At 41.5% G+C, this 18,799-nt stretch overlaps 1 protein-coding gene and 1 long non-coding RNA gene across 2 annotated transcripts in view; one reads left to right on the plus strand and one right to left on the minus strand.

Moving 5' to 3' along the window:
* LOC124863693 overlaps nt 1-6,142 on the minus strand; it is a 19,612-nt gene extending 13,470 nt beyond the window's left edge. Inside the window, exons 1-2 of the long non-coding RNA XR_007037189.1 lie at nt 6,089-6,142; nt 5,122-5,158 (exon numbers count right to left, since the gene is read on the minus strand). This is a non-coding gene — a long non-coding RNA (uncharacterized LOC124863693). The remainder of the gene's footprint in view (nt 1-5,121; nt 5,159-6,088) is intronic.
* Nucleotides 6,143-7,275: 1,133 nt separating this feature from the next.
* Nucleotides 7,276-18,799, plus strand: part of LOC124863856 (equilibrative nucleoside transporter 4-like) — a 35,380-nt gene continuing 23,856 nt past the window's right edge. Inside the window, exons 1-2 of the mRNA XM_047358381.1 lie at nt 7,276-7,488; nt 11,573-11,949. Of these exons, the coding sequence (XP_047214337.1) occupies nt 11,694-11,949 (256 nt within the window). The 5' untranslated portion in view covers nt 7,276-7,488; nt 11,573-11,693. The remainder of the gene's footprint in view (nt 7,489-11,572; nt 11,950-18,799) is intronic.

An 18,799-nucleotide genomic window follows, 5' to 3' on the forward strand; every position in this document is an offset into this window, starting at 1 on the left:
AAGGATTTTTAGATAGTTTAAGCACATAAAAGAGCAAGGAGCTTCTTGCTATATGAAACATTTTTCTGTGGAGCATTTGTGTTCTCACCAGGGAATTTATTCTCTTTCTCTCTGCATGCCTCCTACACTATCCTATTTATCTCCATGTTTTTTGAAGGCTTTTTGGGAAATCTTATTTATCCCTTTGGTGCTACCACTTAGGTTTACACCTACACTTTGTGGATTCACATCAAAGAGCATAAGGTGGTCAAACTGTACACAGCTATGCAAGGTATGCAACACCCTTTGAAGTTCTTTAAATTTTGTCACATTTCAACTCCAGACAGTTTATTGTGATTTAATCTGACTGAATGGCATTTGAAAGAATGCATAATAAATAAATCTGAGTGTTGTGCATTTATATTCAGACCCTCCTAAGTTAATACTCAGGGGGGGTCTCAACATTGCTGCAATTACATTAGCACATCCCTTTGGGAATGTTTGAACATCTAGAGCCTGAAGGTTTTGCCTATTCTTCTTGGTAGAATAGGCTCATTCAGACTGGATGGAGAGCATCTCTGATGTCAGTTTTCCAAGTCTTGCCACAAATACTCAACTGGATTTTTATTGTTGCTCTAAAGCATTCCATAGCAGGTCTGGCTGTATGTTTAGGGTTGTTGTCCTGTTGGAAAGTGAACCTCCAATCCAGTCTTAATTGTATTTCAGCCTCTACACGTTTTCTTCCAGGATTGCTTTGTATTTATAGCTCCATGTGGGTTCACTCTAAGCAGCGAACACCTTCTTTAGGTTTTTTGTGTCCCCTTTACAACTCACAGCAAACTGCAAATGAAACGTTATGAGGCTTTCTTTCATCATTGCCTTTCTTATTGCCTCTCTCTAAAGAACAGAAACATGGAGAGCATGATTAACAGTTATCCTGTCAAAAGATTCTTCTACTTGAGCTGTGAATTGCTGCAGCTCCTCCAAAGTTAAGGGCTGTACATGCTCCCAAGAACAGAATAACATGCTGTTTCTCCGAGGGCAGCAAGAACATTTTAGTTCTGTTCTAGCTGCCCAGGTTTGGGAGTTCATGTAGCTTGTTCTTGACCCATGATCTGGCCAGGACCCTTTTCTTGTGTGCTGTACATAAAATATTGTGTGATTGGTCAGAAATTGGAGGATTGCTTTATTTAGCTGTGAGGAATTACTAGGCTTGGGAAACAATGCATTTAGGGGTAATAGCAGAAAATGAGATTCATTCTCTGTGTTTGTAGTTTAGGGATTCTTCACTTGTAAGTCAGAGCTAACAAGTGGGTTTTTTCTTCAAAAAGAGTCCTACAGTGAGAGCAAGAAGATCTGAGTCTACATTGTTTTTTATACTGATATGAGGCAGTTTTGAGGCTATAAATCAAGTTCCAGTTTGAGGTTTGGTACATTTTGATTTGAAGTTTCAGTCTGTTGCTCTCATATAGAACCCCATAAGAATGCACAACCCATTTTAAAAGCTAAAAGTCTCAGTCAGAGTCACAGTTTATGAAGGAACTCATAATTTGACATAACAATGGTGAGCAGGGATTCAGAGCCAGCCTCTGACAGGTCCACAATGTTGCAGCACATTTCTGGTGTCAACCTGATGGGTTTTTTTCCTTTGCTGAAGTACATTTATAGAAGCTCTCTGAGTCGCCCTTCCTCAGCTCACCTGCCTCCTCCGTATTTCTCTGCACTTTCATATTCCTTCAAATAAACAGGGCTGCTGCATTCCAAACAGAACAAGCTCTCATCTTTCCTTTTAGAAAACCCATCCAGTTTGTGCAAACTCCACCTGATATCTGCGGACGCTTCTTTTCCCCTCTTCTTTGGATCTCTGGATGATCTCAGATGGGTTGGATTATCCACCTCCTCCTGAAGCTTCAATCCCCTGATTTTAGTCCTCTCTCCCCATCTGTCTCCATGCCTCGATCCCTCTGCCTCTGTATTTACACCTGCCTCTTTCCTTTCATCTCTCCCCTTCAGCACCTACCTACTGCCTTCCTTCCTCCCCCACCCAGTTCCCTATTTCTCGCTCTGTTCCTCATCCCTCTCCATCCGTGTGATAAGCTTAAAGCTGCATTTGTCTTTTCCTCATTTTTCTATTTATTTTGCAGCTTTGCTCTTATTTTGTCCTTCTTTCCCACATTTGCCAGTCTTCCCTAATGTATCTCTTCCTCCAGAGGCAACCAGAGGAGGTGATAGGCAGTAGTACTATCAGTATGCAGAGTCATGGCGCTGTGGGTCTGGCGTCATTGAGTGAACCAGTAGCTAAATATAGACACGGTTCAGGCTCAGCATCTTTTTTTTTAAACCAGACTCAAAGGAGGGATGGAGGGATAGATGCACATTTGCATACAACTGTGAGCCAGTGTCATAAAAGAGCAGAATAAACTGACTACTGATAAGTCCTGCTTCTTTCAGTACAACGCCGCAAGTGTTGCAAAAGGGAAAAAAAATAACTTGAGAGGAGGCATAGCATGGCCTGACTTTTTTACACATTCATAACAGAGAGTGGCTGAGAAAAATATTTATGGGACACACTCTGGTGCACACAATAATCATCTGCACACTCACACTGGTAAATCGACAGGAATTCACTCTTTTCAGGACAAACCGCCGAAGGCCAAAAGCTACATGACAAACCATTACTATTCAATAAGAAGCAAAAATCCGGAGCTGAGGGCTTTCTGACAGGCTGCCATGAACAGATGCAGACAGGCAGAGGGAGGCGGGCTGGCTGGGGGGAATATGGAGGCTTGTGTGAAACCTAAACAGATGCAGAAATAGTGTACTAAAGAAAGAATCAGGCAGAGAAACAGTGGTATTGAAAACCCCTACACCACAGGATGATCAAATGTTTTATGATAAATCTTCTTTGAAACTAACGACAAAGTATAAGCATCTTAAAGTATAATCAGAAAGGTCTAGCTCGCAAACAAGATCTCCAGTTGTTTTACAAATAGAAATCTGAAACATCAGTATTCAGGCCCCCTGAGTTTATATTGTAGAACCATCTTTTACTGCATGTACATTTGCAGGTTTTGGGGGCATGTTTGTATAAGCTTTGCTTATCTAGAGACTGAAGTAGTTGCAGTGAGCATCAATTTTTAGGTATTTCCATAGACTCTCAACTGGATTTAGATCTGGACTTTGTTTGGGCCATTTTAACACATGAACATGCTTTGATAAACATGTAGCTGTTTTGCTTCCGGTAGGTGAACCTCAGCCCAGATCTTGACCCTTTTGTCTTGAACAGGTTTTTCTTCAAGGGTTTTCCTGTATTTTTTTCCATCCATCTTTCCATTTGCTCTGATCAGCTTCCCTGTTTCCTCAGGAGATATTCCCCCAGCATGATACTGCAACCACGATGTTTCTTGGTGGGATTGCTGACTTCTTTTGCCTTTCTTTCTTACATTCCTCCATAAAGCCCAGATTTGTGTAGTGTAAGACTTATGATTGTCCTGTCAATAAATTCTTCCACCCGAGCAGTGAATCTCCACATCTTTTCCAAAGTTAACATGGTCCTTTTGGGTGCTTGGGATATTGTTTTATAACCTAACCCTGATGTCAACTTCTCCTCTGAGGCTTTCACAGATCATTGGCATTTATACTGAGATTAAATTACAACCTGGTGGATCTTTTTTACTAATTAGGTGACGTTTGAAGATAATGTGTTGTTCTGGGATTTATTTAGAGGTATCAAAATAAGAGGGCTGAACACAAATGCACGACACACTCTTTAGATGTTTCTTTGCAAAAGGTTTTGAAAAGAGTGCATTACTTTCCTTCCATTTATCAATGATGCACCACTGTGTTTGTCTGTCACATAAAATCCCAATAAAATATTTTGTAACATGACCAAATGCAGAAAGGATAATGTAAAGACTGAAGGTTTAGAATATCATGCTTCAGCTCCACACTCTTCACTAACCATGGCCACTCCTTGCCTAAAACAACCAAAATGGTACACTTGCTCCTCTCTGAGCTCCTCTCTGCAGCAGGCGACAGCATAGCTCCATCTATCTTAACATTACTTATTTAGGTATTCCACATACCAGAGAGTCCAGCCAGTAAAACAAATGAGATTTATTAAATGGCCACAGGCTATTAATTAATTATTATGTCACCAAGCCTCTCATGTTACTCCATGCAAGAAAAGCCTGATTAGACCCTGGGCTTTAAGGCACAACATATCAGATACATTTTCAGTTGCAGCACCTCTGAGATAATATATACATAAATAATGCAAAACTACTGGAACAGTGCATTGAACCCTCTGTGAGCGAAATTGTTTCTGTGCAAATTCATTATGAGCAATAAATGATAATTCAGGATGCCTAAACAAAGGAAGTCCAGTAACCCTTTATTACAGTACCAGAGAGTGGGGTTGTGGGCAGAGCACAGCAATCATAATATCAGCTTCTCTGCAGCTTTGTTAACAGATTAAATGTGCCCGTAGAATACATGCAAGCCTTCTTAATCTGAAATAAAGTCCTTAATCTCCTAAAAAGTTAGTAGAGATAAATGTTCTGAGGACGGTTAACAGTGAATCGTGTCTTCAGTGCAAGTGGTAATGCAGCAATGTCCCAAATTTAAAACCTTCATTAAAGTTTGATGTGGGCCATACCAAGCTGTACAATTATTAATCTCCCCAGAGAAATGCTTTAGTACTTCTGCAGAGCTGAGCACAGTATTGAAAAATATCTAACTGTTATATAATGATTTAGGAAGTCCATTTCAGTCCATTCCTAGTTGATGCTGTGATGGACACCTCTCATTCTTTTTAACACATTCAAACATGTCTTCATTGGCATGAACATCTAAAGCCTTAAAGACATTCTTAATCCTCTGGAAGAAACTAGCAATATGAAGCAAATCTCCATCTAAGGTTTAACATCCAGTTAGTGTATTCATATGAATTATTGACATTTCTCCAATGCATATTACAAAAACAATTTGCATTGCCTAGAAAGGTGGAGACACAATGTGTTGCATCGAGTAATGCAGTACAACTGAGGGCCTAGGGAGCTCTATCATTTAATCTGGTTTCTTTTACGATCTCTTCCATTGTTTGCAGAATATATGGTTTATGATATGGGTGATATGGCTTACCACCCAGGGAGCCTTTTCATTATAGGACGTCAGGAACCTTCAAAAGAAGAAGAAAAAGATCATAAATTCTATTGCTGATATGAAACTTATATCCAACTGGACGCTTTCTATTCATGGTAGAATTAAAGGGCTGTTTCACTCCTTTTCTAATTAATATAGAAATCTTTGATCATCCTTATTTTGAAAACTAAAGTAGTCAGGCTCCTGAAACCTGAACCAAATTATTTAAATAAGTTTACACCAAACATAGATTCTTTGAAACACTCACAAAAAAAAAAGATTTTTAATACCATTTGGCATTAGAACCACTTTAGATCAAGACAAGAATGAAAACTGCGATAATAAGATTTAATTACTCTGTCCCGCAAACCCAGTTGTGTACTGTATGATGTGCAAAAGGGACGGCCAGGTCACAGCACCATTATGCCATAATTGCCACAGAGAGTGATGAATCTTTTAAAGATTCAGTCACCCTGAAAGCTTTCTTTTTTTAATCAAACTACCTTAAAATAAACCTGTAACTGAGCCACCTGCAGGAATCTATTTTTTACATCAGCATTCATTTCAAATGATAAATTTGTTTGAAGAAAAAGGAATGAGACATGTTAAGGCTCATTTGGAACCCAAACTAATTGCAATCTGTAACCTACTTAATGCCAAATTGACACTTTCTATCAACGTCACTTATTATATACTTGTATAATCCAACTGTATACACATAATAGAATTGAATAAATACATTTTTTGTCTAATTTTTTCTCTTTTTTGTAGCCTGCAAAATATTTATAATTTCAGTTTATTCTAGTTTGCAAAGCATAGCAAGTGAGAAGAATGAATGAATATAAAAACAGAAATCCACATCAACAAAAGCAATCTATTTTGCACATGCACTGCCTTTTAAAAGATCAGTCGCTGTTTGACCGTTTAACAGAAGAGCTAATTCAGCATTTTGACTTAAACTCCGTACCTTCCAGGGATTCAAAGCCATGGCTTCTCACTATGCATCGGTTGCAGCAGCAGCTCTAGGATCTGCTGTGCTTTGCAGACAGCACACGTACACCTGACAAGACAGCCAAGCAGCCATTTAGCTAATTCCCGTCAGGCTTGGCTCCTCTGTGGCAACAGCATTGGGTGGGAAATATGACGGAACTCTTGCCAATAACTAAGCATTAGCATATTGAACTGAACTGATAAAACTGTCAGCCATAGGGGGTAATGGTGCCATAATTGTGTTAGTGAGTCTGGCAGCACAACACTTATAATTCATAACTGAAAAAGAGAAATCAAGACGCAGACTACATACCTCCCCAAATCATCACAGTGGAACTGAAGCAATGTGAAATCTCTGTCTCTCTACTCTACCTTCAGATTCTGGAAACTTGATTTCATAATAAAAAATGCTTTTCATCTCAAAAGAAGACTTTGGCCCATTTAGCAATGGCCCTGTCGCTTTTTCTTAGCTCAGTTAAGACACTTATGACATTGCCTCTGGTTGAGAAGTGGCTTGATATAAGGAATGTGACATTTAGCTTCCATGTCCTAGATACCTCTGTGAATGGTGGCTCTTGAAGCTCTGACTCCAGCTGCATGTCTTGAGAATCTCGAACAAACTGTTTTAAGGGCTTTGCTTCACAATCTAATTGTTTGTGCACATTTTTTCTACCAAAGTGTTTCCTTCCACTCAACTTTTGAATAATATGCTTGGACACAGCACCCAGTGTAGAGCGAATTTCTTTAGGTTTCTAGGAAATGAATGGTAGTTTCTCATCAACTAAGCCATAATAATCCAAACGAACAGAATAAATACTTGAAATATATCAATCGGTATGTAATGAATCTATATATAATTCAGTTTTTGGATTAAATTAGCAAAATGAATTCACTTTCCAATCAATATTCTACTTAACAGTGATGCATCTGTAATGTATTTTAATATGTAGTCGGACAGCTCCAAACTGGAAGGATTGTGTCTTCTTACAGTCTCTCACATCCAGCCGACTTTATAAAGACCTAAATCGGATTGAATGAAACAACTTGTTAAACATGAATTAGGATGTATTCATCTCCGACTCTAACGGTGCTTTACTAAAGACTACAAAAACACGAACACCCAGAGGCGACTCACCCCCACCCTCTCCACCTTCCTCCACCTTCCTCCCCCTCCTCCATCCATCCGCGCTTCCTTCCTTTCTTCTCTCCCGCTGGATGGCGCGTTAGGAGCGTGTCCAGGAAGGCGCCGGGGCTCCTCTTCTTGTTCTCGGATGGAGACGGGCTGAGCAGGGTCTAGATCCGGCCGGCGCAGTCCACCTCCAGGATCCCACTGGAAGCCCTATAAAGCCGGAGAGAACAGCGAGAAGGGGAGACGCGGTAGGTAAAGGGGGGCCTTAATAATAACCTGTTGTTACAGTGTTTTTGTTTTTTTATGTGCGCGAGAAAAACCGCAGCGCAAATACAGAAATAAATATAAACGGGGAATAAAGAGCGACCCGGGCAGTGTTGTTGGCTTGATTATGATGGTTTTTATTATGATTATTAAAGGAAAAACTTCAGATTATCTTCGGGGTGATATATCATCCACTGACCAGCCGTACTATTGTATTTCTCCTGCCTTTGGTTAATTGTAAATTCGATTTTTACACACAAGGGAAACGCGTGAGATTACCTAGTTTAGAGTTAGAGTCCTCATATTTATCTGGCAATGTATCCCAATTTTTAGAATTAGATCTTTCCTCCTCTATTTAAATCCACAACAGAGGCTGCAGCATAATAGCAGTGACTAACTGCAATTCAATTACAGTCGTCGGCTGGAGCCTTTTGATTTAACCGAGAAGGGGTTGCGAGCGCCGCCCCAAGTCCGGACATGGAAACTCTGCAGAACATGGTTTTGACACACCAGGGAACTGGCTGGATGTAACCCACCAATAACAGCCTGTACTCCAATAACAGTTCTCCCACCGTGGCATGCACTGAATGCATTCATTCTGCAGCCATGGGGTGTTTACAGAGATCATCACCTTCTTACGTCATCTGACTTTTCTGAGGTTTAAAATAGGATTCCGCACAAATGAAACCTGCTTGCTTCATTTTATAAAGCAGAAGTGAAATCACACCTGCAGGGCATGAGAGGCGTGCAGGCAGGTGGTGATGTGCGCTGACAGAGCGGTGTCAGGCTCTGCGCATGCACACCTGTCTTCCTTTTTCTGCAATTTTTGCAAGGAAAACGGTGTTTTCAATAGTTCGAGCTTTGAATAATAAGGTTTTCCCTCGCAACTCCCTGTAAATTTGAGTGAATAAAAACATGGTTTTGAGCCAAGTTTCACCTGTTGTCAGATGTGGTTTTTGATGTGGGTGAAATGGCTTTCTGTCCAGGGGAGCACCATGAGGCAAAGAAATTGTCAGTTGCACACAGACTGATTTCTGTATGTTACTTACATAACCAGTCAATGGAAATACACTCATCCTGTGTTGTGCACAACAAAGGTCCTTTAGGAAGCATTGTTGTACATTACCAATAGCTAATGACACTGAAGTTGGTATCTGAGGTAGTGCTAAATTAAAAGGTTATTTTGGTATTTTTAAGGGGTCTGGACTAAACTGGGGTATCCTAGCTGGAATTCATACACATTCTTACTGGTCATACCTCGTGTGGATTATTCTATGCTGAACAGAGAATGTTTAAAATACAATTCACCAATTTGGGAAACCATTAATCTATTTGTGAAGAGAAAAATTTAAATGCTTTTCTGTCATTAAGACCAACTTTGACTGAGACAAACTTTAAAAGCAGAATATATGGGGTGGTCATACCTGGGAAGTCCTTAATAAAACGTAGTTTTCACATTGGGCTTTTATATAGAGAGTGAATGTGTGTTCGCTTGTATGAGGGAACCACCTCTGCCTGTAATGGATAAAGAGATACTTTAGAGGAGGTATTTACTAAGATTGGTCAGCTTTATGATACACATTAAAGATTTTCAAAAATAAAATTAACATGCTGCAAAAATTGTAACTAAACAATGATCATTCATTCATTCGTTCATCTTCTATACCGCTCATTCCATTGTGGGTCACTGGGGAGCTGGTGCCTATCTCCAGCAGTCTACGGGCGAGAAGCAGGGTACACCCTGGACAGAGCGCCAATTCATCGCAGGGCAACAAAGAGACATACAGGACAAACAACCATGCACACACTCATTCACACCTAAGGGCAATTTAGAGAGATCAATTAACCTAACAGTCATGTTTTTGGACTGTGGGAAAAAGCTAGAGTACCCAGTGAGAACCCAGGCATTCATGGGGAGAACATGCAAACTCCATGCAGAAAGACCCGGGAGTCGAACCCAGGACCTTCCTAATGCAAGGCAACAGTGCTACTATTATTTTAGTAATTTTTCTTGTAGAATTTCATTCTTTCAGTGTTGATTTGGACAGAAATCTTCATCGGTTATCATTATCAGGTATGGGCAGATCCATTTAATGTCCTATAAGATGTTCAGCAATTCCTACTTGCAGCACTATTAAATGAAAATTCATGAACAACAAATAATGTATAAGAAATGTGTATTTTTATGTACTACATACCATTAATTGCAGTTTCTCCTAAACTAGTAGTTGTTGCATAAAGAAACAACACATTTTGTGTTTTTCTACAGATCAACAAATCAGTATAACCCAGACATGCAATACCTCGCAGAAGTATTCATAACCATTCAACCTTTTCACATTTTGTCACGTTACAGCAGCAAACTTCTGATGTGAGGTGAAAAGCCAGCACAAAGTCTCAAAACTGAAAAGTGTGGTGTGATCTTCCCCATAGCATGATGCCACCACCACCATGCAGATGAATGTGTTCAGGGTGGTGTGCAGACTTCTCCCACAGATAGTGTTTTGCATGCAGAGCACAATCTTCCACATGTTTGCTGTGTCCCCAGAAGACCTGAGAAGGCAACCCACAAACAGAACTTCTTATGGGTTTCCCTCAATGGCTTTCTACTTAAAAACTCTTTCGAAAGGCCAGATTTGGGGAGTCCACAACTTATGGTTTTCTTGTCAACACATTCAGTCACCTGAGCTGTGAATCTCTGTAGCTCCTCCAGAGTTACCATAGGCTTCTAGGCTACTTCTCTGAATAATGCCCTCCTTGTCTGGCCTGCCAGTTTAGGTCCGGGACTTGCAACCTGTGGCTTCTGATGTGTTTAGGACTCATACTTGATAAGTTCTATTTTTTCGAAGAGTCATATAGGTTTTGCAGCTCTTTTTAAATGTTATTTCTTAATTCTTTTATGGTGATAAGAAAAAGAGAATAAGTGCAAGTGGAACAAACACCAAAGATATAAAGAAAAAAAAGAAAAAACATGTTAGCCTGTCAGCATTTGGTTTGTGCTTTTTGTTTCTGTATGAAAAGGGGATTTTTTTGGATGATTTAGGGGGTACAGGTGAACAGTAAGATAATAACAATAATCATTGTAATTATTATTTCGATGATAGCATTACTGGTATTATTAGTATTACTATTGTAAAGGAAAAAAATAATGAAAAGTTGCTGACCCCTGGTTTAGGTCATGTCTTGCAGTTGTGCCATCCTTTTTCCATTTTCAGAGTATAAATTGCCCATCTCAGTGAGATTTTCAGAGTTTGGGATATTTGGGATATTATTTTGTCTGCTGTGGTTTTTAGACTGCTGTTTGTTCTTTAATGTTCTCTGATTCCTTCACAGAACACATGATTCAGATCAAATTACATACAGATGGACTCCATTTACTAATTAAGAGTCTTCTGAAGGCCATTGGTTGCACTGGATTTTATTTACCAGTATCAGAGTAAAGGGGACTAAATGCAAATGCATGTTGCACTTTTCAAAATTTGTTTTTGCATAAAATATATGAAAATGTATATTTTCATACAAATTTTGTATTAGCATATAACACAAATAACATACTTTGTATTTTGTGGCTGTAACGTGAAAAAAGTTGGAAATGTTCAAGGGGTGTGAATAATTTTGCAAGGCACTGAAATCAAAAAGCATTTTGTAAAAGCAGAAATGTTGTTAGGAACTTGATGGTCTGATTATACTTTAAAGCCTTTAATAAAATTGCAGGAAACCTATGGAGCAGAGAAGGTGGAAGCAGCAAAGATTGTTTGTTTTAAACCTAGCTGAACTAAATCAGTAATTGACTTTGTTTTTCAGTTTCTGCTCTCACCTGCGATGTGTTTTCTTCATTCACTTTGTTGCATTTTCCCTCGCCTTGCCAGCCTTCTTGTCGCCCATCCATTGTCACTTTCTCATTGAGCATGCCTCTCACACTTCAACATACACAGAAGTAAACAGTTTTGTTTTTTTAATGATTCACTCAAGTTATTTTCAGCAAAGCTCTGACAGATCATCAGTTCCAGTCTCCCTCTTGCTTTCCTTTCTCATTTTAACCCTGTCTCTTGTTGTTTCTCCCTGCAGATCCTGCATCATCTGAAGGTCTCCTGCATCTCTTCCAGGGCGTGTCACTGGGATTCTGTTTACCATGCGCGCTCTAAAAGGCGTGTAACCCTTTCAGCGTCTTCAGTGTGCTTTCGTCTCCATGCATTCTTCAAGGGCAGAGATGGGCTCGGTCGGAGCGGAGCGCCGCAGGCCCACGCTGGCCCAGACACCTGAGGAGTGGGACGGGTGGAGGGATCGAGGAATGGCTGGATGGAGGGATGCGGGGAGGGAGGGCTGGAGAGAGGGAAGGGAGGGTGGCGTGGTGCACAGCTACAGTTTCGATTCGTACCAGCTGGAGGAGGAGGAGATCAGTAAGGATGCCCCAGAGCGAGGAGTGCTGGCTCTGTCTGAGCCTGGTGAGCACCTCTGACCTTCTGTGTGTGTGTGTGTGTTCTGTACTATTTATAAAAAGACAGCAGAGGAACAAAGTGGATTTAATGTTGTATATGAGGAGTTGAAAGAGCAGGATAATAGAAAATATGAAAGAACAGTGTGTAACCACCACTGGAGGCCCTGCTGTAATTCTTGGATTGGATGGTGCTTTAATCATGAACATTTCCAAGGGATTTCATCCTCTTGCTCTTGTACTAGCATGAAATAAAATGCACACAGGCTCCAATACTTGTGCTGCAAGTATTTCCTCACAGTAAGGATATAACATTTCTTCCTTATTGTATAAATTTATATCAGGAAGTAACCTGGATGGTACTTTTTAAAAAGTTTTTTTTTTATTATTCTTGTATGAAATAACTCAGGGTCAAATACAGGTGTGTGATGAGCATATCCAGATTATGGTGGAGGAGAAGAGAAGAACGTTGTGGAGAGGAATATGATTTGTGTAAAACAAGGAGGGCAGTCCTGTTAACACATAATTGCTATGTTGCCTGGTTACACAGGTTGCACAAAGGCCATTTTAATTAGATCATGTGAAGGACACACAGAGAAGGCCCTGGACGGTCTTTCTGTGCTCCCAGACGTTCATCTGTTTCTAGTTTCTCAGCACTGTTTCCTGTGGTCTTCCTCCATTTACCTTCCGCCTCTGTTATACAACATAGCTTCGAGGGTAAAAAATAGAAAACTGCTATATTTTCATTTTTTCACAAATTTACACTGACTAATAACACAGCTGGATAATGAAGAATAGATTTCCACTGTAGCATGTCACAAAATACACATTTAAAAAGAAAATCGCACTGAAGTAAAAGACTGCTGATTCAGGTCTGTTTGTACTTGGATGGATGACATCACAAGGGGCACAAGCTTGGGGTTAGAAAACAAAATGGCTGATGAGAATTTGAGTTGCAAGGGGTTTAGCCTTACATCTTTAACCTAGTTTGACTAATTCTCAAGTAATAGTGGATTCTGACGTGGATGGGGAAGCTGAAGCAAACAGTGACAATGAAAACGATCTTTAGAACTTTAACTGACACAAATCCGTTTATATTCCAGCTTGAATTTTTCCATCTGATTGGATTTCTGTATATATTCCATTCTCATTCTGAGAGTAAATGTGGTTTCCTGCTTGTATCACCCTAAACAGATTTGTAGTTTGCCAGTACAGTGGTACCGAAGACGTCTGAATTCTAACTACATAACCTACCTAACCTGAACAAGTTCTGTCTTTTTACTTCTTCCCCCTGGTGTTGACAGAAATGACGGGGCATGGTGTTGGCTATACTGGAGGGGCTAACTGGGTAAGATTGGGCTCACTATAATCTCTTTGCAAATCCGCATTGAGCAGGCTATATGGTATTTTAACAACTGACAAAATGATGGTTGGAGATCTTTAAAAACGAAAGGTGGCTATTCCAGTCTGCCCAGGTCCTCTTCACAAATGGCTTTCATGTTTGTTTTTTTCCAGAAATCCGTGTAGTGTTCACACTCACAATGGAAACATTTTGCTGCCGCACCTTTAAAAGAGGAATTTAATAGATGACACAAAATTAAAGAGAAAAAGTTTAAAAAACGGAGCTACTTGTAATAATTGCTTTACATCCTTACCCCTTTTGTGATGTCACAGAAGTATGTGCGTGATGATGCCTATTTTTTAAGAAAAGTAATTTTATTCTATATAACACAACAATTTATCACAAAATAGCAAAACAAAGAGAAAAAGTAACCATGACGTAGTGTTCTATGGGTGACAAACGTCCTGAAGTAAATTTGACTGATTTTACAGAACGAGCAGCTTAAAAAAAATTCTGTCCTAATTTATGTCCTATTTGGAAGTCAGGAGCCATCATCTGTCATGCCTGTCGTGGTGGCAATCCCTGAACCCGGTGGTGGACACCGGCAGTAAGAGACGCTGTCAAGCTGAAGAAGGTGTCCTATCAGCTGTGGTTGGCTTGTGGGACTCCTGAGGCGGCTGACGGGTACCGTGTGGGCCAAGCGTGCCGCGGCCTGGGTGGTGGCAGAGGCAAAAACTCGGACCTGGGAGGAGTTCGGTGAGGCCATGGAGAAGGACTACCGGTTGGCCCCGAAGCGATTCTGACAAACTGTCCGGCGCCTCAGGAGGGGGAAGCAGTGCTTCGCCAACACTGTTTACAGTGGGGTTGGGGAGCTGCTGACCTCGACTGGGGACATTATCGGCCGGTGGAAGGAGTACTTCGAGGATCTCCTCAATCCTGCCATCACGCATTCCCTGGTGGAAACAAAGGCTGGGGACTCGGGGTTGGACTCTTTACATCACCCAGGCTGAAGTCATCGAGGTGGTTAAAAAGCTCTGCGGTGGCAAGGCTTCGGGGTTGGATGAGATCCGCCTTGAGTACTTCAAGTCTTTGGATGTTGTGGGGCTGTCATGGTTGACACACCTCTTCAACATTGCATGGCGGACGGGGACAGTGCCTTTGGATTGGCAGACTGGGGTGGTGGTCCCCCTACATAAGAAGGGTGACCGGAGGGTGTGTTCCAAGTACAGGGGGATCACACTCCTCAGCCTCCCTGGTAAGGTCTACGTCAGGGTATTGGAGAGGAGAGTCCGGCCAATAGTCAAACCCCGGCTTCAGGAGGAGCAGTGTGGTTTTCGTCCCGGCTGTGGGACACTGGACCAGCTCTATACCCTCTACAGGGTACTCGAGGGTTCATGGGAGTTTGCCAAACCGGTCCACATGTGTTTTGTGGACCTGGAGAAAGCATTCGACTGTCCCTCATGATGCCCTGTGGGGCGTGCTCCAGGAGTATGGAATCGGTGCCCCTTTACTAGGGGCCATCCGGTCTCTGTACAAGTGGAGCAGGAGTTTGGTCCGCATTGCCGGCACTAAGTCGGACCTGTTCCCGGTGCATGTTGGACTCCGGCAGGGCTGCCCTTTGACACCGGTCCTGTTCATAACTTTTATGGACAGGATTTCTAGGCGCAGCCAAGGGCCAGAGGGGGTCTGGTTTGGGGACCAGAGGATTTCGTCTCTTCTTTTTGCAGATGACATGGTCCTGCTGGCCCCCTCTAGCCAAGACCTACAGCATGCACAGAGGCGGTTCGCAGCCGAGTGTGAAGCGGCTGGGATGAAGATCAGCTCTTCCAAGTCCGAGGCCATGGTTCTCGACCGGAAAAGGGTGGCTTGTCCTCTTCAGGTTGGAGGGGAGTTCCTGCCTCAAGTGGAGGAGTTTAAGCATCTCGGGGTCTTGTTCACGAGTGAGGGAAGAATGGAGCGGGATATCAACAGAAGGATCGGTGCGGCTGCCACAGTAATGGGGGCGCTGTGCCGGTCCGTTGTGGTGAAGAGAGAGCTGAGCCGAAAAGCGAAGCTCTTGATTTACCGGTCGGTCTACGTTCCTACCCTCACCTATGGCCATGAACTTTGGGTCATGACCGAAAGAACGAGATCCCAGATACAAGCGGCTGAAATGAGCTTCCTCCGTAGGGTCGCCGGGCACTCCTTTAGAGATAGGGTGAGGATCTCGGCCATCCGGGAGGGGCTCAGAGTAGAGCCGCTGCTCCTCCACATCGAGAGGAGCCAGTTGAGGTGGCTTGGGCATCTATACCGGATGCCTCCTGGACGCCTTCCTCGGGAGGTGTTCCAGGCACGTCCCACCAGGAGGAGGCCCAGGGGACGACCCAGGACACGCTGGAGGGACTATGTCTCTCGGCTGGCCTGGGAACGCCTTGGGCTCCCCCTGGAGGAACTAGAGGAGGTGTCTGGGGAGAGGGACGTCTGGGCGTCTCTGCTGAGTCTGCTGCCCCCGCGACCCGGTCCCGGCTAAAGCGGAAGACGACGAGTACGAATACATATCATTTACTTTAGCTAAGTCTTTGCTTATTTTAATAATCTGATGCCAAACTACCTCCTACATGCATGGCTGTCTAGGCAAAAGGCTGTGGCCCTAATGTTCTCTCTGAAAGAGACAAATTTTAAACATGAATGCATCAGTTGTTATGATTAAATGAGAGTTGGGATGTTCAAAATGTGACAAAGTGAGCCTCACAGCAGAGGAGGTTAAACCAGCTGGTGTTTATGTGTGTGTGTTTCTTTCACAGTCAAAACACAGGAATAATTGGTTATGGTTATTTGCTTTTGTCAGCAGTAGGTGTACGTGTGAGGGGTTCTCTGTTAGTTAGTTTGCAATGACATGTAATAAAACCCATCCAGTGAGAACACATCTGCTTGTTTGGTAGTGGTTAAAATAATTTGAGAACCTGAACTATCAAACTGAAGATAAATGTTGCTTTGACAGTTTTGGAGTCTTGTTCTGCAGCTCAACAGGTCTGCCAAGAGGTTATGTTTTTGTCAGTGTGTGTTTGTCCGTCTGTCTGTTTGTTTGCAAATTATATCCAATTGTTACGAACACATTTGGATGAAATTTTCAGACAAGGTGCTTATTAAGACGAGGAACAGATGATTAGATTTTGGTGGTGATGCAGAGCACCATCTGGATCCAGGACTTTTTTGAAAGGTTTTTTGTCATTGCCAGATCCTGGTGCGACAACGTGGAATTCCCACATGGTTCCTCAACCTGTCAGCAGCTGACATACAGTGGCCAGAAGTCATCCAGAGTATAGCTCATCAGTATAGAAAAAAGCTGACATGCGTCAATAACCCTATTGCTTTGGCACTCTATGAGTGCTTTTCTAGTTATAAATAAAACATTAATAACCCCTGGATCACTGGAGTAAATGGGAATATGTCATAATTCTTTACAAACATTTAATTTGTGATCATGCTTGTGCCTCCCAATATATTAATTTACTTGTGCAAAGTCTAAGAATATGTAAAAAGTGGGAAGGAAAGAAAGAAAGCGAGCTGATGATGTTATTGAACTCTGTACTTGTGGATTAAAAGAAAACACAATGTTCACCCTAGAAGAAGTAATACGAAAGTCTCAAACGTGAATTCATAAGGCAGAGATTACACGTTGATTTTTCTAATAATCAGGAGAGAACCTGGAGACTCAGGAGAAACGTTGCCTTAGAGGCAGTAATCTGCCACCTTACCCAGGAAGTTAAACCTTTGCTGTAAATCAACACAGTGGTGGACGACTGCCTATTACGATTCAAAAGGTGAGTTCTGCTCCAGTTCTAAACAGTGTTTTTGCTTTGATGTGCACAGGTGTGTGGCAGCACATTTCTCCCAACAACTGTCACCTGACCATTTTAAACGAACAAGTCATGCAGTGGTTGTTGTAAAAAAGCCACAGCGAAGCAGCTAAAAGTCTCACTTTTCTAAACATGATCTATCCATGTTTTACCCGGGAAGGTTTAACTGCACTAAAAAATGTAGATCTTTAAATGTTTACAATTAGTTACAGCCTTTGAACTATATACAGATTGTTTTTTCACAAACAAATGTTTGGTCCTAAAAAAACTCTTCCAGCTAATACTGCACAAGTTGTAGATGAAAGGGTATGGGGTATTACAGTCTGTTACGCTCTTACACTAAGAAGAAACAAATCACAGCTGCAGCTAACTATCATGGGTAGACATGCAGGAGTAATGTTTGGAGAAAATGATTTTAATGATGTAATTTGAGGACATCAGCAGACATATATAGCCGGATAATGTTTAAAAAAAAAAAAAACGATTGAGAGAACAACTGAGAGATCTAATGCCCTCAAGAAACATTGCAGTTGCCTCAGTGGTCTGGCTGCTGACTCTGCTCAAGCTATCTGTCGTCATGTTTCATTAACTGTGCTGTGGCCTCATCTCTCAGCATTTGGTTGTTTGTTGTAGATTTCAAAGGCACAAGACAGAGATGGTTATTGGTGGGTGAAGAAAAATGTGGCTTCTTATTTTCATGTCTCTCATGTTTTCTGCAAGCTGAGTTTTGGGAAAAGTAGGCATGCTCACTCTTTCCCTTGCTGTATTGTCAAAAAGCGGCAACAAATCCATTAAATATATTCCCATTGAAAGGGTATTTTTTCACTTTACAACAATAGGACGTTGTGCTCAGCAGTTCCAGATGGCACCTATTACCCATTTATGGGAATGGTGTTTCTGTGCTAGAAAGGTGTAGCTCCTAAGGCTCTTTTTATTACAGATAAGTGTGTTTTAAAATGAAACATATTTGCATAAAACATGGAAAGATTCATTATAATTTAAGATATTACAGTTTTCTAGCTCCAAAACTGATATTGCCTAAACAAAAATTTCAAGTATCAAGGTGTCAAATATCGAGTATCCAAGAGTAAATTATCATCCATCAGCAGATAAATTGCTGCTACCAAATTGAAGTCATCTCTTTAGATAGTGAGAACTACTTTTCCTCCTCAGTCTGGTGCAAAATCTACTCCCTTCTAAATCACCCAAAGCTGGTTAAATTAAGTTTACAAGATTAGAGAAGGATTATGAGCACCTTCATAAAGATCCTGCACATCACAATTTATCCCTGAAACAAATTCTGCTGCAAAACAGTCTTCAAATGAACCCACTCTGACAGCTAGTTCTCAGCCAACAACCTCTCTGATCCATCCCTAACCAATAAGAAGAGGAGAGACTTCTACTACACCAGTTGCCCCATCTGCTGAGCAGAATCCTACCACTGATATACTGACCATGACAAACCATTTAAAAATGTTTTTCCTCCCATAATATCACATTTATCCTGTGCAATTCAACTGGAAAACCAACAAAATTGTACACATTCTTAAACCATTCTTGACCATGATTGTGGCAACATTTTGGTCAAAACGGACTAGCTTTAACTAGCTTCCAATTTGACCAAATAAACTACAAAAACTTAGAAGAAATCGTACAGCAACTAAGCTCTTCTTCCTGCT

Source organism: Girardinichthys multiradiatus, chromosome Y (genome assembly GCF_021462225.1).
Source record: "Girardinichthys multiradiatus isolate DD_20200921_A chromosome Y, DD_fGirMul_XY1, whole genome shotgun sequence".
Taxonomy (NCBI): domain Eukaryota; kingdom Metazoa; phylum Chordata; class Actinopteri; order Cyprinodontiformes; family Goodeidae; genus Girardinichthys; species Girardinichthys multiradiatus.